At 40.7% G+C, this 14,503-nt stretch overlaps 1 protein-coding gene across 1 annotated transcript in view; it reads right to left on the bottom strand.

Moving 5' to 3' along the window:
* Nucleotides 1-14,503, bottom strand: part of LOC133754619 (acidic amino acid decarboxylase GADL1) — a 147,070-nt gene that overhangs the window by 57,983 nt on the left and 74,584 nt on the right. Inside the window, exon 12 of the mRNA XM_062185040.1 lies at nucleotides 10,200-10,251. Within this exon, the coding sequence (XP_062041024.1) occupies nucleotides 10,200-10,251 (52 nt within the window). The remainder of the gene's footprint in view (nucleotides 1-10,199; nucleotides 10,252-14,503) is intronic.

Raw genomic sequence — 14,503 nt, 5'->3', positions numbered from 1 at the left:
TAGTGCTTAAACTCTTAGCTAGTCTTTAAGAGTTGTCATGTGTATATAACTTTGATAACAAATTGAAATCTTACGTAGTAGATATCCAATCTACCTAAATTCTGATAACAGTCTGTTGGAAAATTTTTCTTCTCCATTGTGTGCACTAAAGGGTTCTCTTCTCCTTGGGTAAAGGATGATCACACACCAGAAAAAAACCAATAATAGAGTTGACTCAACCCAGCGCTCACAACAGTTTTCACCTGATATACAGATACGCTCCTCGATGCTCTATTCTCTCACCTCACTGATCCGATCCTTACAGTATTTCTTACACTGCCCCATCCTTCCAGTGATTCCTCGTATGCTGTCAGCAAACCAAACTGGCCTCTTTTCCGACCCTTGAAAAGCCCCTATGAGTTGAGAGCACCGTGACATGTGTGGCCTTTGTTCCGAAGCACTGCTGGAATCCAGGCACATGCTGCTTTGGAAAACAAAGGAAATCGCCTTCACTCAGGGCTTTCCACGCCAGAAAGGATGTGAACTGGTTGGGGGTGGGGAGCGTGTGGTGTACACTCTCAGTGCCTGTTTCAGGACGCTCAGAGTCTGAGTCCATCTCAGAAGACACATTTGTGAAGCATGGCAGGCCATTCTGAAGTGGGCAGGGCATGCTCTGTGTCCTAGAAACTGATCTAAACTAAGTGGCCATAGCCCTGTCATCTGGCCCACTAATCTGTTGTTCTATTGAGATTCTCACTGGGTTAAACAAGAAATCGCATTCTAGAACAGGATACAGCCCAAGCCACTACCATAGAGAGAAGGCTTTGTCCTCCCTGGGCAAAATCATACAGGCAGTCACAGACTTGTACTAGTGATCAGATGGTTGGGGGTTCACAAACTATACACATGGACTTGTATTCAGGAAAAACTCGGGGCCACATGCACCTTCCTCATTTGCTACTGACAGTATTTGAAGTGATTTCTAGAATCCACCACAAACATGGGGAAAAGCCAATGTTGAAATAGTCTTCAATAACCATTACAGTTCTGCTGCAGTGTCTGTATCTTGTGTCAACGTATTCCAAACAGCAGAAACAGCTACCATCTCGTAGCTTAACATCAAGATGAGCACTAAGTAGAGTTTTGATTTTAGTGGATTTTAATCACCCAGGAATGCCCTGAAGTATTTCCAGCTCAACAAGTTCTTGGTCTGATCATTCTTTCACCTTTGAAATTTTTAACATTCTTATTAGATTTGACAAAAAAGAGCCACAAGTCTTCAGAATAGTTAAAAAATGAAGTATTATGTAATTCAACTCAATTTCTACAACACTTATGAGACTATAGAAACTTTTACAAATCTACACAATTTATACTCGAATCTCTGATTTATAATTGATTTGGTTTCTGTAAAACAGAATACACTGGGCTTCAAATTCTCTGATCAATTAATGTGAATAAATCTTTTCAAGTAAAAAGTAACTATGAATGATTTGAAAGTAGGAATAATAGTGATTATCTTACTCCATTTTAGGAATTTATATCAAAGAGGATCTTTATTCAGATGTCACAAATGTTGGTTATCAATTTATAGTCGCTCAGTCTTAATACCCTTTCTTGGTGTCCTACAATAATGGAATTAGACTCCAATATTTCTCCCTTGTGATCTGGTCCAATCTTAGACCTTTGCAGCAGAGGGTGCTGGAGGGACAATAGAGAAGGAAGGGTGACTCTTCCTGGGGTGCTGTGCCTACTTCCTGGGTTGCCTACTGAGTCTTTGCTTCATCTCAGTAGTACTGGATACCTAGGGGCCCCTAGCACACCTCCCCCACAGGAGACTGGCACCAGGTGGGGCCCACAAATGACTTTTCCTTTCACAATCCCCTCAGACAGCTCCCCAGGGAGCGACGACACACAGGCACTGTACCTTGAATGAGTGGTTTGAAGTGAGGTCTAAGGTGTGGGCCTCCCTGCAGCTGTCTTTAGTCAACATTCCTGAGGGTCCGATTCTAGCAAGTCCCACCAATGTGGATCCTCAGTGGCATTTTCTGCCACCTGTGTGCCACAGCTGAGTTCATTGGCTTCCTCCTTAGAAGCTCTATTCCAGTCCTTAGGAGGGTGACTGCTCCCTCTGCTGTCCATTACTGTACACTTTGAGGTCTCTTTCTCTCCTATGAGCCAACCCCACCAGGACTCTAACCCCCTGTGAATAATTCTTTATGTTACACTCCCTAACTTCAGATTGCTATTCAGTTTCTGTCTGAATGACCCCTGATGGATACCTCCTCAAATCTCTTATCACTTTCCATGTCCATGAAAGGATCATAAAACATTCTACAACATAACTATCTGGTATGCTACGCTCTGCACTTCACGAGTTAGGACCCAGGCCCTTTAAATGTGTTGCTCTTAGTATGTTTGTATGTGGGTAGTTTTGGTAGTGACACATCTGTGATCCATTTTGTCTAAACATTCATTTCTAGAATGAAATGGTTTCAGTGCTATGACATTTGAATGTTCACAGAGCCTTTCTGACACTTCATTCCATTGGAAGAAATTTGATGGTCCATTTGGTGAAAATTTCCCAAAGATTTAAGAATTAGAAAGAACACGCCTTTGTTGGATCACCAAGAACATATTTAAATTTCTCATGTATCTCCGCCTCTGTAGCTTCTACTTTATATTAGCAACTTTCTTCAAGAGGTTGTAGGGCACTAATGAGTATTGTCAGAGTAGAACCACTCAGATGCCATGTAATTTTAATTCACTCCATGTGTGAAAGCATGAAGTTTATGTGTTCATGGAGCACATTTGGTTTGTGTTCTCCAAAAATCATGACACTAGGAAGGCATAAAAAGGAACTGAAGTGTCCACTGAGGAGCACAAAGCACCTGCAGCAGCAAATGCATTGTTACAATCTTTTGAAATTCATGAAGATGTGGAGAAGTGCCATTAAAGAAAAGATGGGTACATTCTATCCTGGCTTTTCAATAGGAAAAGAATAGATACATTACAAGGTACTTTGATGTTAGTTCTAGGAAGGATTGTTGACCAAATAATGTAAGACCACTTGGGAAAGAAAGCAATGGTCACTAAGGAGTAGCAGCTCACATGGCCTAAAACTGTATCCTATTTTTTTAAAAAGAAAAAAATAATTCATCTCCCTTGCTTACCAAGTAATTAGACCTGAACAACAGCAATAAAAAATCAAACCTAGCACTATGCATTTTATAAGTATGAAGGTAGAATCCAGCAGATTCAATCAATCATGGAAATATAGAATGAGGAAAAGCTCACATCATGGATTTCAGTTGACTTCAAGCTTATAGGTTCTAAATATAAGATTGGAATATTAAAAATGTCCAAAGGCAGCAATGAATAACACAAAAAGGCTGGAAATTGGAACTACAAGGATACAGGCTTGAAATTCAGTTTCTCACATCTCTGCTTGTTCAAGTGTTGAATAATTCTATATTTCTGCTTCTTAAACAATAGAGTGCTGATGATATTATCTGTCCATTGCTTTGGCTTGGTGAGTAAAGATTTATTGATTTTTTTATCTTATTAATTTATTTCCAGTAGTTATAACATATCTCATGCACAGCAGTCACTCTATAAGTCCTGGGACTATTATTTGAGCCTATTTTGAGAGAAAGAGATGTTCTTTTCAAGTGGATAAATAGACTCATCCAAATCTGTATTGGAAGGCAGTGCTGTGGCACAGAAGGATAAGTGGCTGCCTGAGATACCAGCATGCCATATCAGCACTGGTTCAAGTCCCGGCTGCTCCACCTCCAATTCAGCACCCTGCTAATGCAGGTAGGAAAGCAAAGGAAGGTGGCCCCTGCCACCCATGTGAGAGACCCAGATGGAATTCCTGGCTCCTGGTTTTGACCTGGTCCAGCCCCAACCACTGTGGCCAGATGGAGAATGAACCAGGGGATAGAAGATCTCTCTCTTTCTCTCTCTGTCATTCCCTCTCTTCCTGTCACTCTAGCTTTCAAAAAATAAAATAAGTCTTTTAAATCTGTATTAGTTAGATTTATCACTATATTAATTTCTGGGTGCCATATTTGATGGGAAACTTAAAAAGCTAGAGTACTCATAGAACAGAACTTAATAAGCAGAATTTTCTGTTATACATATTAGAGTAGGCACTGACATGAAAAAATGACTTCTGCTATAGATTTGCCTCCAGGGACTCAGAGACCTGTGATAGAGCTAGGTACCAGCAGTGAACCTGCAATGGAGTAAGCATTGCAAAAGAAGAAATTCCTGGCAATCCAAGAACTATTCCTGGCCAAAGGAATACTGCACCTGTAGAGATTAGTGTAGTAAAGGGGATGTCGAGTACTTAGAATGAATAGAGGACAGGGTGTGCAGAGAGAAGGGAACCTGAAAGTGGAGCTGCAAATCACGTCCCCAAGGGCTTCTTCATATGCAGTGCCAGGCAGTCTGAGCTTGACGCTAGAGGCAAAGTAGAATCACTGGAGAGTCACACTCCGGAAGAGATCTCCATTGAGCAAGAGCTCTAGAGGAGCTGTGGGCCAATGGGTTGGCAGGGTGTAAGAATGGGAGACAAGTTGAGAGACCTAAGCGATGGTTCCTGAGACAGTGGCTTTGGCAGTAGAGAAAGTATCTGGAATACAGTAAGGGCAAAGGAAAGGGAGACAGAGAAGAAACCCCAACGTTCGTGCATGAATGGCTTACTGCAGTTTTAATGATCGAGGGGAAGAGGTAGGCTATTGGTAAGGAAATCAGCTGCAATTTCAACTTTAGAAATGGTGAGTTCGCATTGCCTGTGGAACCCCAGTGAAGATTCCAGGACACACCATATACAAAATACTAGCACTCGGGAGCACTGGGGAGTCAAGGATGGCGAGTACATTGAGGCTATTGATGGCAAAGCTGTGGCTGTATTTAGACATGCCAGGGAGACTACATGGGCAGAATGAAGAACTGAGAGTGAGAGAATGGAAAGGAATCCTTAAGTGGCTCCTCAGATGATGACACTGGAACAAAAAGTCTGGGAAGAAAAAGTTCCCCATAAAGGAGAAAAATTAGAGGAAGAAAGCCATAGAAACCAAGACAAGAGAACATTTCAAGATGGGTGGAGAGGGTAACAGTGTAAAATGATGCAGCCATGCAGCAAGATGAAGATTAATCTGGGTGCGTCGGAGTTAGCAATTAAGAGGTTTCTGTGATTTAATAAAACTGTATTACAAGATAACTGTGGGAGATAAATCACAATGTGCTTGATACATATTAATAGTAAGGTTCAATAACTATTAGAACATGAATAATTAAAGCTCCCAGGAAGAGGATGGAGCAGTGAATTCTCCGCCACAGAAAGTGCTGAAGCGGAGGCTGACCACCTGTTACAAGTGATCTTAGGATGGGTTTCCTGCAATGGGCAGGCATTCAACTAGATGTCCTTGAAGATCCTTTTTAATTCTGAAAATCTATGAAACCTAAATAACACTTCCAAGTGTAGAACTCAGGAACAGCAAAACAAAAAGTTGAATAATTAGGACTCTCCCAAGAGATGAAAATAAAATATGTGAATGGCAGTATAAAAATGAATATACCTCTAGGAAAATATCTATTAGACCTCAGATCCACCAGAGATAGAGATATGATTTCCAGGGGCCTATGAATAATGCAGAATTCATTTGAAATGGTAACTTTCAATCATCTTCAAGAAGATAGGTGTTCTTTTTCCTCTTTTCAGGAACAGAGAGTCAGGTACTAGGTGCTCTGTTTTGCTGTGTACATTCACTGTTTTCAGTGTCCCACTTAGCATTCTTGCTGCTGCCTTCTCAACATCAGATCCCCGGACTCAAATACAACACACACTCTTTCACATACACATTTGTTAGCAAAAACGTGATGCATCAACTTGACACTTGCATGTGAAATTCAAGGTCAAATGCTACTTTATTTCTCAAAATGAAATAAAGAGAAAAGAAGCAAATGCAGATCTCTTAGGAAAATCCAAGTAGTAGGAATTCTGGAAGACCATTTGGGAAGCCACCTTCACTACTCGTAGGACAGCTGGCTCCCATAGAGAAAACATCCAGAGACAGAAGGCTGCCTAATGATTTAAAAAAACACAAAACAAAACAAACAAACAAACAAAAACCTCAGTTTTCATGACAAGGATGAGAGTGTTTACAGCTCCCTAAGGATGATGGCAAAAGATTCCTGTCTCAGTTTTCTAAGTCTTTTGGAAAAGTACACAAATAATTTATTTAAAGATTTTAATATTTTGTTGAAAGGCAGAGTGATAGAGAAAGAGGAGAGAGAAAGAGAGGGAGAGAGGGAGGAGAGGAAGGAGAGAGAGAGGGAGAGAGGAATCTTCCATCCATAGAGTCATTGTTCAAAAATGGCGACAATAACCAGGGCTGGCCCCATCCAGGCTGAAGCCAGGAATCCCATCCAGGTCTCCCACATGGGTGGCAGCTATCCAAGTACTTGGGCCATCATCTGCTGTCTTCCTAGGCTCATTAGCAGGAAACTGGGTCAGAAGTGGAGCAGCTGGGAGCACATACAATGTCTGCCAGTAAATAATTTTTTGGTTGGCTTGTCTTTTTCTTATCACATTTTCTCTATGAAATAATCAGGCTGTTTCATAGTGTATAATATCTTCCCTAAGCACTGTAGCTCTTCTTACCAGAAAAAATTAAAGGCACTTCAGGATTGGCATTTTGTCTGGTAGTTGCCATGTTGGGTGCCTGGCTTTGATGTCTGCCCCCAGCTCCTGACTCCAGCTCCTCCTCATGCAGACCCCAAGAGGCAACAGTGATGGTTCAAGCAATTAGATTCCTACCAAGTACCCCAGTCCATGGAGCACAGGCTGGAGAAGCCAGCTCTCAGGTTTGCCCTTGGCCCAAATCCTGGCTGTTACAGACATTTAGGAAGCAAACCATCAGGTAGCTGAGAGCACACTTTCTGTCAATTAATTCTCTACTTCTCAAATAAATACTTTAAAAAAAATAAAAAATATTCAGGGCACTTCAAATTTAAGAAAATGTAGAGGTAACTCAAACTGAAGAAAATAAAACGACCCACCTTCAACTCAGGACAATCCTATAACTAGTATTTCTCCTTTATATACTTAAGTATATATCTCTAAAATCTATAGACATCTTCTTAAATAGTTATAGTTTAACTGTCATGCCTAATTGTGATAAATACTTAACTTCATCCAATAACCAGTTCATATTTAATATCCTGCAAATACTTCAAGAATTGTTTTATACAGTTTCCTTGTTTAAATTAGGGTCCAATCAAAATTCTAACCCTGCATATGCTTGTTAAGTCTCACTTGATTTGAAGCTAAAGTGATGATCACAAGTCCCTCGTTTATTTTCTTTCATGTCACTGACCCATTGAGCAAACCAGGTAAGCTACAGAATGCCCATCACTCTAAATCCGTCTTCTTGCTTTTTTGTACTGCTACCAGAAAGTCATTTAAATTCTGCTTTGTCTGATGTATTTGTAATTTTCTTTCAATTTCTAGTTTTCAGGAACTTTAGATTTTTATTTTATGGTATTTTTTTTTTTGACAGGCAGAGTTAGACAGTGAGAGAGAGAGAGAGAGAGAGAGAGAGAGAGAGAGAGAGAGAAAAGTCTTCCTTCCGTTGGATCACCCCCCAAATGGCCGCTACAGGCGGCACGCTGCGCTGATCTGAAGTTTAAAAATTTATTTCTTTACTTAAAGGCGGGGTTAGAGAGTTAGAGAGAGAGCAAAACAGAGAGGGAGGGTAAAAGAAAGAGAGATTTTCCATCTCTGGTTCACTCCTCAAATAGTCTCAACGGCCAGGGCAGAGCCACGTTGAAGCCAGGAGCCAGGAGCTTCATCTGGGTCTCCCAAGTAGATGCAAGGGCCCAAGGACTTGGGCCATCTTTTGCCGCTTTCTCAGCTGCATCAGCAGAGAGCTGGATCAGAAGTGGAGCAGCTGGGACACGAAAAGGCACTTCTATGGGACGCCGGAGTCACAGGTGGCAGCTTAACCTGCTATGCTGCAATGCCAGCCCTGAAACTTACGGATCTTAGTACTTTCGAATCTGCTGCTTCCTTGTAGACAGGGGTGGGAGCCATAGTCTGTATTTTCTGGATCATTATTTCCCACACCTGTCCATTGAGGATCATCGTATCTCATAAGGTCTCCTGACTTGTCTCGTTCTTGCTCTCTGGTCCTGCAGTATCCCTTATCTCAGGACAGGAGCAGGAGCTCTGAAACTGGAAGTCAGACTCCTGTTGACTATGCGTGGTCTAACCGTTCAAGGTCTTACTTCGGTCTACCCGACCCCACTTGATAAGTTCTCCATCTCTCTCTCTAACTCCATCACCAACTGCACCTCTTCCCTTGTTTAAAGAACCTCCTTCTGGCTGCTCAGGTACACAGACATCTTCAACTCTGAGCCTCTGAGGTTGTTTGTGGATCGCACAGAATACCTTTCCCTCAAACATCTGCTTGGATTTCTGTTTATTACTCATCAGGTCTCAGCTCAAAGATCATCTTGAAACCCTTTACCCAAGCTATCCGAATCAAACAAACCACGGGCATCTCAGTTTCAGCATTTCACCTTAGTTGCTTCCATTACAATAGTTGTTTTATTCATTTGCATACTAGATTTTCGGTCATAAACCAGTTCTATTTTTTTCTTTCTACAATTTCTCAGGGCTGGTGTAGTGGCACAGTGGGTTAAGCCACTGTCTACGACACCAACATCTCATATTGCAATGCTGGTTTGAATCCCAGCTGCTCAGCTTCTGATCCAGTTCCCCGCTAACATGCCTGAGAAGGCAACAGAAGATGGCCCAGGTACTCAGACATCTGCCAATCATAGGGGAGACCTGAATGGATTTCCTGGCTCCTGGCTTCAGCCTGGTCTAACTCTGGCCATTACAGTCATTTGGGGAATGAACTAGCAGGTGGAAGAGCTCTTTCTCCCTCTCGTTGTAGCTTTGTCTTTCAAATAAATAACCAAATATATTTTTAAAAGTATTTCTCATTACATCATGTTTCCTGTATATTGATTTGTTTGTTTATTGCTTTCACTTTCCACCTGAAGGTAAGCATTGTGAGAGCAGATGCTTTCTTATCTAATATCTGCAGTGTCCGGAACGGTGCCTCACACATAGTAATTGTTCAATAAATCACGCTGAATAAATGAATACCAAATTTAGCTAGATTGTTTGCATACAGCACAGATTCCTAGACTGAAGTCTCTAGATGAACTTTACATTATATTAAAAGCTGCTGCAAGCTATGTGCTATAACAAGATCCAAGACATCTTTACACTTTTTATTTCTTAAAAAATCAGAACTAAAAAATATTTTCATATTTTCTAACCATATGTTTTAGCAAAAAAAAATTCTCCAACTCTGTAATCATCTTATTCCTTATAGATACAGCATCCATGGTAGAGATGGTGTTTGGCCTAGCTGTAAAGTCACTGACTGGGATGCCGTATCCCACCCTGAGGTGTCTGGGGTCACATCCCAGCTCCACTCCTGATTCCAGATCCCTGCTACTGTGAACCTTAGGAGACAGTGGATGATGGCTCAAGTAATTGGGTTTCTGCTGCCCACGTGGGAGATTCAGATTACATTCCTGGCTTCCAGCATTGGCCTGGCCAGCCCCAGCTGTTGCAGGTATTTAAGCAGTGAAATAGTGGATAGAAGTGCCCTGTGTGTGTGTCTCTGCCTCCCCCCCCCACTTCTCCAATAAACAAAATTTTAAAAAGAAAATATAAACAACAAAATGACTTACTTTCCCATTGCTCCAAATCTAGCATGTCCCCATTATTCTATAAAAAGTGAAAACTGTACGCATTATTTTGCATTCACTTAATTGATTTTTCACAAGCAGGCACCATGACAGCACAGTTGAATATCTGCAGTATAATCATCATACGATTTATATATCAAGATAGAGGTCATAATTTATTCAATATTACCCCTAGTAATTATTACCGAGCATTTTAATTTTCAGTACTTAAAGGCATGTGTATTCTCTCTGACTCCCACAAAGAAAAAAATACTGACTAATAGAGTAAATTAACATAATGGACTCCAAGAATTAAGCTAATGACTTGTTTCTAAGTAGAGTCTGCAACACAAAACCCAGGAAACACAACAGATTAGAAAATTACCACCTTCATCAGTGTTGACTGACAAAAGCACAAACACACTTCCGAATTCACTTACTTCCATCAGTAACTTGAATCCTTCTCTTTTCTTGATCTCATCTACTAGGTACCTACAATTAAAAATTACAAAAACATTTATAATCTCCAACCTAAAAGTGCCATAAACATGACTCAGGTATATGACAAAGCTGTTAGACAAGGCTTAGAAATGGAAGCTATAGGTTAGGGTATTGGTAAAAGGAGGGCTGTGCATTTAGACAGATACTTCTGGGCCTATTGCACTCTCTGGGTCTGAGTAAAAAGATCTTTTTTTTTTTTTTTGTAAGATAATCTCCAGCTCACATGTTAGCACCTGACTTTGACCTCAGCAGAAAAAGCCAAGCGTGTATCTCCAGACATGTGGGTTTCACATCCATATTCTAGATGGGGATTTAGAGATACTTAAGTTGCCTAACTGACTTGGAAGAAAGAGTTCTTGATGTATAATCCTTGCTTGTTAAAGTTCATTTAAGTGAACAGAAGATAGGCATCTTTTCTAAGGCTAGCACAGACTGAGAATCATCACAATGTTAAAAGTTGGTGGGCTGTAGCCACTGATGGAGATCTATGATGTTATCTTGAACATCTGGGGCAGAGGAATTATCACATTGGGAGCAGAGGGCACAGACACGTGGGGTGTGGACTGTGACTGAATAGCAGCCAAAATAACGTTAAGCACGCCAAGCACAATAACAGTAAACACTCTTCTTTCAGCTTGATTTTTGTGTCTGGAAAATCAGAGTCCCAAATGATTGGCCTTTGAAACTTGTGATTTGATCATGAGCCTTAAGGAGTTCCCAAAGCTCGACTCAGTGTTTCAGATCTGGGGGTCACATGTCAGGAAGTGTTCAGATGTGCTGACATAAGCATATGTGTTAGATATTTATTGGGGATTCACATGCAATAGCAAGATAAGAACCAAAGAATGAGGGGAACCTGGCTTTGGAAACTGTGGTCTTATCATGGAACTATGGTACCATGATCTCGTCACTAAGCTATATTCAATTAGTATTTAAGGACACACAGAAAACGCTCATATTTGACCTCAACTCCCGTATCTGGAAAACAGAATGAACACAATCTGCTTTTCTTGATCTGAAAAGTTGTTGTTGGAGAATTGAAGAAGATCATGTACACAAAAATTGGGAACTATAAAAACCATGGAGAGCAGGAGTTATTTTCATTACATCGTTTGCTGAAAGCCATTGTAGAATATGGATTTGGAATATATTAGTTTAGAAAATGCAGTTCCTTCTTAACAAACTTATTGATAGAGCTTTTCATAGAAGGTTATATTGATGTGTGCATAGAAATTATGCCATCTTTGAAACATATATAATCTTATAAAAAGTCTATCAGTATTAGCCAATAATAGGAACACTTCATTTTGAACACAATGTTGCGATCATACACACACAGATCAATTTTAAAAAGTCAGATGCTCAACACGCACATTGCCGTACATAAATCATTTTTATGTTGGGGTTACATGGCTGCAAAGTTCTTAAGCCTTTAGCACACCGCCTATATTTTGAAAAAAGCAATTCCAATGGTCAATAAGCACCAGAAAAAGATGCTCAACATCACTGGTAATCAAACAGGTGCAAATCAGAACCACAATACTAACCCATGTTCCCCACACATGAGACCAAAAATAAAAGAGCAGCAACATGCAGTGCTGGTGAGAGAGTTGTGGGAAGCTACTATAAATCTTCTAAAATTACTGACACTCATAGCTTCTGATCAAGCGAACCACTTTTGAGATGGTGATCCACTGGAGAATAAATTAGTACAAAGGGTAGACAGATATTACACACAGACACACAGTGTTGTATTTAAAGCTGAGTGTGTGTGTGTGTGTGTGTGTATCTCATACAAAATAATCAGAAACAAGGTCAGTCTTGAGAAATTCCAGAATGGTAAAGTAAAATGTACTACAGTGACGAATGTATAATGATGCAGCTATTAAAATGAATCAGTAAGAGGTAAAAAATGAGGTGCTGAGAAATATGGATCAGTGATCCCATTTTAAAAGACATTTTTGGAAAGAAAGCCAGAAGCAATCTGTATCCATGCAGACATGAACACCGACTAACGTAAGGGAGGCAGAGAGAGGACGTGGTGGATGTGGGTTAGCGATGCTCGACTCCACTCGTGTGTTTCTTTGTGAGGGTTCCTACATGTGGTTGTGAAGATTTTGAAAAGAAATTTAATGAAAGAAAAACTATAAAGCACAAAATTAAAAATATATAAAGCAGTGCTTTTTTTATTCAGAATATTTGTTGAACTTTTTACTTAGTGTAGGGTTAACCTTACGAGTAGTAAGTAGTAAACTGAAAATAGATCTTTATAAAAAAATTAAGAGTGTGAATAGGAGAGGGAGGAGGAAGAAGGGTTGGAGTGTGGGTGGGAGGGAGGATAGGGGAAGTATTACTATGATCTTAAATCTGTATATAGGAAATACATGACACTTGTACAAGTTAAATAAAATTTAAAATAATAAATAACATATTTTTATATATAAAGCACAGAAATAGACTTATGAAATCTCTGCCTACATGAGGAAAGCTTTGTGAACCATCTGTTTGTCATCTTCACAAATGTATAGGCATGGGCCGGCGCCGCGGCAGCCATTGGAGGGTGAACCAACGGCAAAAAAGGAAGACCTTTCTCTCTGTTTCGCTCACTGTCCACTCTGCCTGTCAAAAAAAAAATGTACAGGCAGTTAACTCAAAAACCTATACCTCACCTGCCTCCCAAGGAGGCCGCACTAATCCCACACACTCCGAGCCTGTGAAACACGTTGCCTCTTCAGAAATCTGGGAATGATGCTAGATTAGATGGTTCAGCCAACCAACTTTGTGACTAGGCAAATTCCTTAGCCTCCCTGAGCCTGCCTCAGTTTCCTCTTGAATGTAATGAAAATTCTAAACAAAATAGGTGAAAGCCTGCCCTCACAGAGTGTGTCTCGCGAAGCCCATATGTTTCCTGTAGGCTGTTTAAAACACTTCTGTTGGGGCCAGTGCCACAGCATAGTGGCTAAAGCTGCCACCTGCGGCGCCAGAGTCCCATATGGGCGCCAGTTCAAGTCCCTGCTGCTCCACTTCTGATCCAGCTCCCTGCTAATGCACCTGGGAAAGCAATGGATTTTGGCCAAAATTCTTGGGACCCTGCACCAACATGGAAGATCCAGAAGAAACTCCTGGTTCTCAGGTTTGAATCAGGGCTTTTGCAGCCATCTGGGGAGTGAACTAGCTAATGGAAGATCTTTCTCTCTCTGTTTCTGCCTCTCTTTCTCTGTAGCTCTGCTTTTCAAATAAATAAATCTCAAAACAAAAACAATCCTGTGAAACTGACTAAAATTGCTCCTGGTGGCAAGGCATTCTAAAAGAAAGTAGAATTATTTCCAGTAAAATTCTGCTTTTTGCTAACCATGTAGACCTGGACTTTGTACTGGGGTCAGCGTTTCCACTCATATTGCTATCTGAGCTTGCAGAGCCAATTCAGCTGAATTCAAGGTGGATATGATTTGGGGAAAGAGAGAATCTCGCTATTACAATAAAAGCAACAATTATCCTTCATAGTATATCATGGTAACAGTTGTTCACATAAAAGGACTCCACTCTCAAATGAGTTTGAGCACTGCTAAGTACATCAATTAAATGGCTTCTGTCTATAATTAGAAGTGCACCTGATTTAATCCATGAGTGTATTTCTGGAGCTGATTGTATGGGTCAGCATTGCCACCAGGAAACAGGTGTTTTCTATCATTTTAGCCAGCCATGCTGAGGTCTCCTTTAAGTTCACTAGATGGCTACCACGACTCCACACATGTTGTCCTTATAGCAGTGCCCCAAGAAGGAACAGAGGGGACTAGCGTAGCACCCATTACTCACACCTCTCTCTACTTAGGTAACAATATTTCCCCCAGAAGTCTTCACAGAGTTCTTGCACTCCTAAACTAATTACTGGTAAAGGGGATTGGCTAAACAACGTTCTCAGATGCAACGTTGCTACCTAAATGAAATCAATGTCCTATTGGCAAGGAAGAGGAGAGAATGGTTGTTGGTTGCACAGTCAACAGTATCTACTTAATAGTCAAAGCGAAGCTTAAAATATTTCTACATAAAAGGCCTTCTCAGAGATTTTAATGTACTAACAAGCACTTTGAGTTTTCCAAGAGAAGAATAATAGAGGAGTTAGCATTTTCCAAACATATTTCACCATGGAATCATTTCTTGAAAGGTCATTTATTAAGAGCTCAAGGAAGCCTATTACTCCACAGAGCTCAGGTTTGAAGTGGCTTCTTCTGCAGGGTGGCTT

The sequence above is a fragment of the Lepus europaeus genome, unplaced genomic scaffold, assembly GCF_033115175.1.
Source record: "Lepus europaeus isolate LE1 unplaced genomic scaffold, mLepTim1.pri SCAFFOLD_246, whole genome shotgun sequence".
Taxonomy (NCBI): Eukaryota; Metazoa; Chordata; class Mammalia; order Lagomorpha; family Leporidae; genus Lepus; species Lepus europaeus.
This window is presented reverse-complemented; position numbering and strand designations above follow the sequence as displayed.